The sequence below is a fragment of the Triticum urartu genome, chromosome 7A, assembly GCF_056163025.1.
Source record: "Triticum urartu cultivar PI428250 chromosome 7A, HENAU_Tu73, whole genome shotgun sequence".
Lineage (NCBI taxonomy): Eukaryota > Viridiplantae > Streptophyta > Magnoliopsida > Poales > Poaceae > Triticum > Triticum urartu.
Window position 1 is genome coordinate 44670779 of NC_141879.1, and position 11418 is coordinate 44682196.

The 11418-nt window shown below is 45.0% G+C and overlaps 1 protein-coding gene across 1 annotated transcript; it reads right to left on the bottom strand.

The window, feature by feature from the left end:
• Positions 1-8038: 8038 nt before the first annotated feature.
• Positions 8039-11259, bottom strand: LOC125522144 (uncharacterized). The gene is made up of 2 exons (XM_048687221.2): positions 10065-11259; positions 8039-8507 (listed from the first exon to the last, which is right to left on the bottom strand). The coding sequence occupies exon 1, from the start codon at positions 11224-11226 to the stop codon at positions 10069-10071; it is 1158 nt and encodes a 385-aa protein (XP_048543178.2). The 5' UTR covers positions 11227-11259; the 3' UTR covers positions 8039-8507; positions 10065-10068.
• Between the last annotated feature and the right edge of the window lie 159 nt (positions 11260-11418).

Genomic DNA, 11418 nt, shown 5'->3' on the forward strand with positions numbered 1-11418 from the left:
TGCTTTGTGAAAGACCTATGAGGCGTCTTGATCTATCTCTGTAGATCTTGATGCCTAATATATAAGCAGCTTCTCCAAGGTCCTTCATTGAAAAACTCTTATTCAAGTAGGCCTTAATGCTGTCCAAAAGCTCTATATCATTTCCCATCAAAAGTATGTCATCTACATATAATATGAGAAATGCTACAGAGCTCCCACTCACTTTCTTGTAAACACAGGCTTCTCCATAAGTCTGTGTAAACCCAAACGCTTTGATCATCTCATCAAAGCGAATGTTCCAACTCCGAGATGCTTGCACCAGCCCATAAATCGAGCGTTGGAGCTTGCACACCTTGTCAGCATTCTTAGGATCGACAAAACCTTCCGGCTGCATCATATACAATTCTTCCTTAAGGAAACCATTAAGGAATGCCGTTTTGACGTCCATTTGCCATATTTCATAATCATAGAATGTGGCAATCGCTAACATGATTCGGACGGACTTTAGCTTCGCTACCGGTGAGAAAGTCTCATCGTAGTCAACCCCTTGAACTTGTCGATAACCCTTAGCGACAAGCCGAGCTTTATAGATGGTCACATTACCATCCGCGTCTGTCTTCTTCTTAAAGATCCATTTATTTTCTATGGCTCGCCGCTCTACGGGCAAGTCAGTCAAAGTTCATACTTCGTTTTCATACATGGATCCTATCTCGGATTTCATGGCTTCCAGCCATTTGTCGGAATCCGGGCCCGCCATCGCTTCTTCATAGTTCGAAGGTTCACCGTTGTCTAACAACATGATTTCTAAGACAGGGTTGCCGTACCACTCTGGTGCGGAACGTGTCCTTGTGGACCTACGAATTTCAGTAGGAGCTTGATCAGAAGTATCTTGATCATCATCATTAACTTCCTCTCTAGTCGGTGCAGACACCTCAGGAACATTTTCTTGAGTTGTGCCCTTTTCCGGTTCAAGAGGTAATACTTCATCAAGTTCTACTTTCCTCCCACTTACTTCTTTCGAGAAAAACTCTTTCTCTAGAAAGGATCCATTCCTGGCAACAAAGATCTTGCCTTCGGATCTGAGGTAGAAGGTATACCCAATAGTTTCTTTAGGGTATCCTATGAAGACGCATTTTTTCGACTTGGGTTCGAGCTTTTCAGGTTGAAGTTTCTTGACATAAGCATCGCATCCCCAAACTTTTAGAAACAACAGCTTAGGTTTCTTCCCAAACCATAATTCAAACGGTGTCATCTCAACGGATTTCAACGGAGCCCTATTTAAAGTGAATGCGGCAGTCTCTAAAGCATAGCCCCAAAAAGATAATGGTAAATCGGCAAGAGACATCATAGATCGCACCATATCTAATAGAGTGCGATTACGACGTTCGGACACACCATTACGCTGAGGTGTTCCAGGCGGCGTGAGCTGTGAAACTATTTCACATTTTCTTAAGTGTGTGCCAAACTCGTGACTCAAGTATTCTCCTCCATGATCTGATCGTAGGAACTTGATTTTTCTGTCACGTTGATTCTCAACCTCACTCTGAAATTCCTTAAACTTTTCAAAGGTCTCAGACTTGTGTTTCATTAAGTAGACATACCCATATCTACTCAAGTCATCAGTGAGGGTGAGAACATAACGATAGCCACCGCGAGCCTCAACACTCATTGAACCGCACACATCAGTATGTATGATTTCCAATAAGTTGGTTGCTCGCTCCATTGTTCCTGAGAACGGAGTCTTGGTCATTTTACCCATGAGGCATGGTTCGCATGTGTCAAGTGATTCGTAATCAAGAGACTCTAAAAGTCCATCATCATGGAGCTTCTTCATGCGTTTGACACCTATGTGACCAAGGCGGCAGTGCCACAAGTATGTGGGACTATCATTATCAACCTTGCATCTTTTGGTACTCACACTAAGAACATGTGTAGCATTACGCTCGAGATTCATTAAGAATAAACCATTCACCATCCGAGCATGACCATAAAACATATCTCTCATATAAATAGAACAACCATTATTCTCGGATTTAAATGAGTAGCCATCTCGTATTAAACGAGATCCTGATACAATGTTCATGCTCAAACTTGGCACTAAATAACAATTATTGAGGTTTAAAACTAATCCCGTAGGTAAATGAAGAGGCAGCGTGCCGACGGCGATCACATCGACCTTGGAACCATTCCCGACGCGCATCGTCACCTCGTCCTTCGCCAGTCTCCGTTTATTCCGCAGCTCCTGTTTTGAGTTACAAATGTGAGCAACCGCACCGGTATCAAATACCCAGGAGCTACTACGAGTATTGGTAAGGTACACATCAATTACATGTATATCACATATACCTTTTGTTTTTCCGGCCTTCTTGTCCGCTAAGTATTTGGGGCAGTTCCGCTTCCAGTGACCACTTTCCTTGCAATAAAAGCACTCAGTCTCGGGCTTGGGTCCATTCTTTGGCTTCTTCCTGGCAGCTTGCTTGCCGGGCGCGGCAACTCCCTTGCCGTCCTTCTTGAAGTTCTTTTTACCCTTGCCCTTCTTGAACTTAGTGGTTTTATTGACCATCAACACTTGATGTTCCTTCTTGACTTCTACCTCTGCTGATTTCAGCATAGCAAATACTTCAGGAATGGTCTTTTCCATCCCCTGCATATTGAAGTTCATCACAAAGCTCTTGTAGCTCGGTGGAAGCGACTGAAGGATTCTGTCAATGACCGCGTCATCCGGGAGATTAACTCACAGCTGAGTCAAGCGGTTATGCAACCCAGACATAGTGAGTATGTGCTCACTGACAGAACTGTTTTCCTCCATCTTACAGCTGAAGAACTTGTCGGAGACTTGATATCTCTCGACCCGGGCATGAGCTTGGAAAACCATTTTCAGCTCTTCGAACATCTCATATGCTCCGTGTCTCTCAAAATGCTTTTGGAGCCCCGGCTCTAAGCTGTAAATCATGCCGCACTGAACGAGGGAGTAGTCATCGGTCCGTGCCTGCCAAGCGTTCATAACATCTTGTTCTACAGGGAGAACAGGTGCGTCACCTAGCGGTGCTTGTAGGACATAATCTTTCTTGGCAGCTATGAGGATGATCCTCAGGTTCCGGACCCAGTCCGTGTAGTTGCTGCCATCGTCTTTCAGCTTGGTTTTCTCTAGGAACGCGTTGAAGTTGAGGACTACGTTGGCCATTTGATCTACAAGACATATTGTAAAGATTTTAGACTAAGTTCATGATAATTAAGTTCATCTAATCAAATTATAATGAACTCCCACTTAGATAGACATCCCTCTTCTAGTCATCTAAGTATAATATGATCCGAGTTAGCTAGGCCGTGTCCGATCATCACGTGAGACGGACTAGTCAACGTCGGTGAACATCTTCATGTTGATCGTATCTTCTATACGACTCATGCTCGACCTTTCGGTCTTCTGTGTTCCGAGGCCATGTCTATACACATGCTAGGCTCGTCAAGTCAACCTAAGTGTTTGCATGTGTAAATCTGTCTTACACCCGTTGTATGTGAACGTTAGAATCTATCACACTCGATCATCACGTGATGCTTCGAAACAACGAACTGTCGCAACGGTGCACAGTTAGGGGGAACACTTTCTTGAAATTATTATGAGGGATCATCTTATTTACTACCGTCGTTCTAAGTAAACAAGATGAAAAACATGATAAACATCACATGCAATCAAATAATAACAGTGACATGATATGGCCAATATCACATAGCTCCTTTGATCTCCATCTTGGGGCTCCATTATCATCTTGTCACCGGCATGACACCATGATCTCCATCATCATGATCTCCATCATTGTGTCTCCATGAAGTTGCTCGCCAACTATTACTTCTACTACTATGGCTAACGCGTTTAGCAATAAAGTAAAGTAATTTACATGGCGTTTCTCAATGACACGCAGGTCATACAAAAATAAAGACAACTCCTATGGCTCCTGCCGGTTGTCATACTCATCGACATGCAAGTCGTGATTCCTATTACAATAGCATGAACATCTCATACATCACATATATATCATTCATCATTCATCACAACTTTGGCCATATCATATCACAAAGCACTTGCTGCAAAAACAAGGTAGACGTCCTCTAATTGTTGTTGCAAGTTTTACGTGGCTGAAGTAGGGTTCTAGCAAGAACGTTTTATTACCTACGTGAAAGCCACAACGTGATTTGTCAACTTCTATTTACCCTTCATAAGGACCCTTTTCATCGAATCCGCTCCAACTAAAGTAGGAGAGACAGACACCCGCCAGCCACCTTATGCAACTTGTGCATGTTAGTCGGTGGAACCGGTCTCACGTAAGCGTACGTGTAAGGTTGGTCCGGGCCGCTTCATCCCACAATACCGTTGAAGTAAGATAAGACTAGTAGCGGCAAGAAAGTTGACAACATCAACGCCCACAACCAATTGTGTTCTACTCGTGCAAGAGAACTACGCATAGACCTAGCTCATGATGCCACTGTTGGGGAACGTTGCAGAAAACAAAAAATTTCCTACGGTTTCACCAAGATCCATCTAGGAGTTCATCTAGCAATGAGTGATCGGATTGCATCTACATACCTTTGTAGATCACGCGCGGAAGCGTTCAAAGAACGGGGATGAGGAAGGCGTACTCGACGTGATCCAAATCATCGGAGATCCTAGCACCGAACGGACGGCACCTCCGCGCTCAACACACGTACGGTCAGCGTGACGTCTCCTTCTTCTTGATCCAGCAAGGGGGAAGGAGAAGTTGAGGAAGATGGCTCCAGCAGCAGCACGACGGCGTGGTGATGATGGAGCTGCAGTACTCCGGCAGGGCTTCGCCAAGCACTATGGAGGAGGAGGAGGTGTTGGAGAGGGAGAGGGAGGCACCAAAGGCATAGATGAAAAAGCCCTCCTTCCCCCACTATATATAGGAGGGCCTAGGGGGGGGGGCGCCGGCCCTAGGAGATCCAATCTCCTAGGGGGGCGGCGGCCAAGGGAGGTTTCCCTCCCCCCCAAGGCACCTAGGGGTGCCTTCCACTTGTGGGACTCTTCCCCTTTGGAAACCCTAGGCGCATGGGCCTCTTGGGGCTGGTGCCCTTGGCCCATGTAGGCCAAGGCGCACCCCCTACAGCCCATGTGGCCCCCGGGACAGGTGGCCCCACCCGGTGGATCCCCGGGACCCCTCCGGTGGTCCCGGTACAATACCGGTGACCCCGAAACTTGTCCCGATGCCCGAAATAGCACTTCCTATATATAATTCTTTACCTCCGGACCATTCCGGAACTCCTCGTGACGTCCGGGATCTCATCCGGGACTCCGAACAACATTCGGGTTACTGCATATACATATCCCTACAACCCTAGCGTCACCGAACCTTAAGTGTGTAGACCCTACGGATTCGGGAGACATGTAGACATGACCGAGATCGCTCTCCGGTCAATAACCAATAGCGGGATCTGGATACCCATGTTGGCTCCCACATGCTCCTCGATGATCTCATCGGATGAACCACGATGTCGAGGATTCAAGCAACCCCGTATACAATTCCCTTTGTCAATCGGTATGTTACTTGCCCGAGATCCGATCGTCGGTATCCCAATACCTCATTCAATCTCGTTACCGGCAAGTCACTTTACTCGTACCGTAATGCATGATCCCGTGACCAGACACTTGGTCACTTTGAGCTCATATGATGATGCATTACCGAGTGGGCCCAGTGATACCTCTCCGTTATACGGAGTGACAAATCCCAGTCTTGATCCATGTCAACCCAACAGACACTTTCGGAGATACCCGTAGTATACCTTTATAGTCACCCAGTTACGTTGTGACGTTTGGTATACCCAAAGCACTCCTACGGTATCCGGGAGTTACACGATCTCATGGTCTAAGGAAAAGATACTTGACATTGGAAAACTCTAGCAAACGAACTATACGATCTTATGCTATGTTTAGGATTGGGTCTTGTCCATCACATCATTCTCCTAATGATGTGATCTCGTTATCAATGACATCCAATGTCCATAGTCAGGAAACCATGACTATCTGTTGATCAACGAGCTAGTCAACTAGAGGCTTACTAGGGACATGTTGGTGTCTATTATTGACACATGTATTACGATTTTCGGATAATACAATTATAGCATGAATAAAGACAATTATCATGAACAAGGAAATATAATAATAATGCTTTTATTATTGCCTCTAGGGCATATTTCCAACAATATACGCATTTTATTTCTATTTACACAAAATATTTTAGAATCCTTGACAACTTTTAGTGTTGGCTTTTGACATTCGATGCACCAATTATCATAGGAACTTTGCGAGCACAAGTTATGTTCTCAGATGAAACCGCCCGACTCCGCCAAATCCAAGTCCTCCTAGCCCACCATTCTTATTGCCTATGTATGTCGCCTCCTCACCAACCATGTTCGTCAGTAAAAGCTGAAATGAATAGTCATCGCCATAGCGAGGAGGACATGAGTTGTGCAAATGTTTATGCAAGAGAGTGGTATGTGTTGGGATTCGAACCACGCATGTATTTCCCACCTGTCCAGAAAAAGACACATGGAGTCCTACTAGATACTAGAGGATCAGATATGCCCACTAGAAAGGGAGTGAATATGTGACCGCAAATCTTAACCAGTTTGTTGATTTTATAGAAACTAATGTATAAGCTCTCTAAAACAAATCAAGCAAAAAAAATTAACAAGTAAATACTATCCAAGGCTACAGTAAACAAAAAAAGAGGATGTAAACGACCAATAGAGGAGCATACAAGACAATGGTATGTTTTGCCTAAAGTTCAAATCGGGGGTATTCTATTCTTCGTTGGACATGCGGTAGAAACCTAGCCTTCTTCTCCTTGAGATTTCACCACAAAGTTCAACCTCAAGCAACAAGGGTAAATCTTGAGGTGATCCGGCCTGACTTTATCGAGGCAAATCCACATACTTGGATGCTCTCAGTGGACTCTAACCGTTTAGGAGTCCACTCAACTCCAAAGTAACAAGCTTAACGAAGAACTTGAGTGCTAGGGATCCATTCGCTCGTTTGTATCTTGGGTCTAGCCAGTAGGTTTACTTTCCTCACTTGGATTGAAGATTGTGTGTGAGGGGAGGGTAGGGGGGTGAGGGGGAGGTTCGAGCTCTTTTCATGGAAGAAAACTCATATTCAAAAGTCTCTACCATGTGGGGAAGAGCGCCGGGGTGTATTTTAGGCCCAACAACGCCTATTTCCATTTGCATCCTTTCGAGAACTCGTCGTTGTCCCATTCCTTGATGTTTGCTAGCTTGAGACCATCAAGGTACTCTTGCATCTCGATCGGTAACACCATCTCAGTCTATTAGTTGTGCGGGCCAATGTAGTTGTAGCATACGCATTCTTGGGTGGGCACCACTCAAGGAAGCAATTGCATTCGTGGGGTAGGCACTTCCCAAAGACTACCCATGTCAAAAGCTACTCCATCCATTCACGTTTATAGGTCCAACACATATTTTAAAATTTTATTGAAGGATTGATTTAATCACCAAAATATGAGTTATATGACACAAAATTTATATCATTGGAAGCTTCTTTTGAATGCATATCTAATGATGTATGTTGTGTGTGGCATATAACTAATAATTATGGTTAAAGTTTTTCTTAAGGTATGTGCTAGCCTTATAAATCTGCATACTAGTGTGGTGACTGATGATACTGCAAGTGTTTGATTAAATGCTTTGTTGCTGGCTTATGATTGTTCATCTACCTGAAGAATGGTGTTAGAAGAACATCATGGCACGTGTGCAAGTGTCAGCTCAATCCTCTGCCGGTTGTTCATCTGCCTGAAGAATGGTGTTGTAAGAACATCATGGCTATCATCAGTTCCAGAATTTACAATTCTAATTCATAATGGATGTGGAAAATCTTCACTGACAAAGGACTTCTTTTCAGATAAAACAAAGGGAGAGGGGTCTGGGTTGTAGTTTATCCAACACCTGATAGCATCTCTAACTGTTCTATCTAAAAACGAAGCTACAGTAATTACTGCATCCTCTATGAACATCTATAGATAACGAGCTCGATATGGATTGACGCATTACTATCGGTGCTGGCATCATACAAAAGCATTTTTGCATGAGATGAGCATGCCACCATACATTCAGCACAAACAGACTTTGGGTTACTAAAGCCGCGAACAAATTCAATTCAAACAAAGACACTACTGAAGCTGGACACTACAATTAAGTGAGCCAATCAGGCAGTGGATACATAATAAGCTAGTCTAGTCTCTTGCCAGGCAGAAAAGCACTGCACGAGTAGCAGAAACGATATGAAATCTTCAACAGGAAAAACAAGGTGGAAGCGACAGACATCCAGTGTATGCTTCTTGTTCTTCAGCAGCTCAAAGAGGCATCATATTCTCCCTGGCCGGAAATTGTTGTCGAATGCAAACCACTTTTCCCCTTTCAAAAGCTCTTGCATTTGTTCTCCTTAACATGACACCAGTCACGCTTGCGAGTCCTTGCTATTGGCGTCTTTCTCTGGAGTGGTCCTGGTTATAGAGGGAAAGGGTGCTTACTGTTTAGATGCGACAACTCGAAAGAAAGTAGTATTAAACTGAAATAAACTGATGAATAGAGGGTATGTGTGAGCAAGACTCCCTTTTCTGTATTCAGCTGAAATACTAAATGGGAATGAGGATTTTAAATCTCCATAATACAAAGATTTTCATGAATACTTCTATGTAATAGAAATATCTACTAGTGGAGAATCACTAAAAGTCATTATGCTGAAAAGGTGAGCATTCAATTTGATTGAAACGCTCAGAGTCAACCTTTATTTGCAGAACTACATCACATGTTTCTGAAGTTATCTGACAATGAAATATGTAATCGCAGTTCAAGACCGGAAATATTACTGGGCATAAACATCAGCATGGAATCTGAATTTATATATGAGACGTCAACTAGTATTTGGTATTCACCTATCAGTTTACACGTTATGCAAGACAGCAGAAATTAAATGTAGATTTAATAAGTTTGATTTATTAGTACAACCAAGACGTTATAAGCCACTACCTATCATTATTTAATCAGAGTGACAGACTTGTAAATGCATAAAGTGCAAGATAGGAGCCATCATTACATAAACGAGCACTGAGAATGTGACACGGCATGTTGAGACAGGAGAACCAAGCGCTGAGGCGCAAATTTTAGTGAAATTAGGGAATCACTAGGGCGTTGCGTTCCAACCCCAGTTCTCTTCCAAAGGAAAATCAGAGTCTCTAGTGCCTTTGGTCTTGTTTTAAATGTAGTGAAACTAGCATCGTCTTGCCATCTATTCGGACATTGCATAACGGTTTTCAGGTTTCCCATTAGGCTAGACATATGTTTGGGAATCGAATGTAGTGTATGTCTCAGCTTTTCATGCGTCAGTCAATGTAAGAGGCTGGTTCGGTTAGTGTGTTTCCCACGTGGGAAGACAGCGTCAGTTACAGTTGCAAGTTCAAGCATAATTACAGATTGGGTCATTATGAATATGATGATGGCGAAACAACATTTTTTTTCACGGCCTAATTTAGCAGACATAGTTATTCCACCTAAAATGGCACCAGACATGATAACTTAGTGAAGATAAAAATGGGGAAAATACATCTCAAATCCAGCTTAACTGAAGGGAAAGTAGGCAATACATGTACAAGAAAAAAAAGACTCAAGAGAAAGTAGGCAATACATGTCAAATCCAGCTTAACTTGTCAATACTATGATGCTGATTACTATTTCTGTGTAACACTGAAAATGAGGGCAGTCATATTCAAAAGATGAGAAACATATACTTCTTGCTTATCCTGAAATTCACAGATTTCGAATTGAGAGATGTACTAAACCATTCGAATAGCCCCTAAACACCGACAAGCAATATGAATGAGTGAGTATTATAAAGGGTGGAAAATAACTTGGCCACACCAGCCTTAATTCAGGACCATTTGCCTAAGTAGAGAAATGATAATGTACACACTGCCATATATAACTAACACACTTGAATCATATTGCAATTGCAATGTCATATGCAAACAGAACAAGTAGTTAAAGATCCAGGGCAAGCTTACCACTTCAAAGTGTCGGCGGGGACAAGGACGGTGGGAGATCGGCATACAAGTCACCGATAATGACGTAATCACCAGTCTGATAGAACCACTCAACCTGCAAAGTCTGGAGATCCAGTGAAAAATAGTCTACTATTGCCCTGTTGTTTTCTGGGCGCCCAGTTAGGAGTAAGTGTCCACCAGCTACACCCCTGATGCAATAGCGATAATTTTCCGGCAAAGGGATCGCGGGCTTGGATTGCCACTGGTTTGTGCCATTCCCATCCTTAGACGACTGCACGGCATACAAGAGACGATGCGCACCACGTTTGCTTCGATCGATAGTGAGCATCCCAAGCCTTCCTTCTCCCGCCTCCACAGTGGCCACCCGCCGCATATAAGGGCCTGACGGAGGCGGAAGGTCGACGACGGAGAACTCCATCCTGCGCGCGTCAAGCACGAGCAACATCTCGGCGTCATCTTCATAACACACCTGCCAACAGAAGCATCCATGGGCGTAGTAGCGGTGCGATGCCCCGCATCCAAACATGTCGAAGGTGACAGGATCAGCGAGCCATCTTCCGGCGCAGGAAGAGAAGACGAAGAGGACGAGCTTGGCTGTGCACCGCACCAAGCACATGACTCTGAAGTCTCTGAATGACGGGTGCTCGTCGTCGACGCCGGGAGGAGCAAGGAAGGGCTCGCATTCCAGGATGTCCGGTTGCTGGACCTGATCGGCGAGATGGTCGGGGAGGGCAGGCAGCAGGAGGTAGCGGCGGTGCAGGGGGTCGCATACGGCGAACTCCTTGACCAGGTCGCGGGGGTTGTACATGCTGTTGAACGGGTCGCTGCCCTCCCTGAGGCGGGGGCTGAAAAGGGCGCGGCCGTCGCGGACGTCGCGGCGGCACCAGCGGCCGGGGGACGGGGGGAGGAAGGGGCAGGAGAAGTCTGCGTCGGCGTAGGTGGCTGCCGCGGCGGCGGAAGGGTGGGGCGGCTGGGCGGGGAAGAGCCTGCCGCAAAGGATGCCCAGGAGGGGCGGCGGGTGGAGGACGCGGAATCGGCGGAGGAAGGGATGGCCGGCGATGACGCGGCGGAAGGAGACGCAGGCCGCGGAGGCGCGCGCGAGGTCGGCGGCCGCGGGGAGGCGGAGGAAGATCTCCTCCAGGAGTTCATCCGGGAGCGCCATTGGGCCGGCGGAGGACGGGGATCTGCCACTACCGTAAACCACGATTCGGATGGATCCAAATGATACCAGCCATTTTAGCTACTTTATATTAATTACATTGTTGGTAAATTAGGAATAAAATTATGAATTGCATTAATTGAAATTGATTTAGGAACAACATTGATTGTACTATATTAATTTTTAATTCATTTT

What these genes read in the sequence shown, in the direction of transcription:
- LOC125522144 (XM_048687221.2), bottom strand. Translation starts at nt 11,226, where the DNA reads ATGGCGCTCCCGGATGAACTCCTGGAGGAGATCTTCCTCCGCCTCCCC.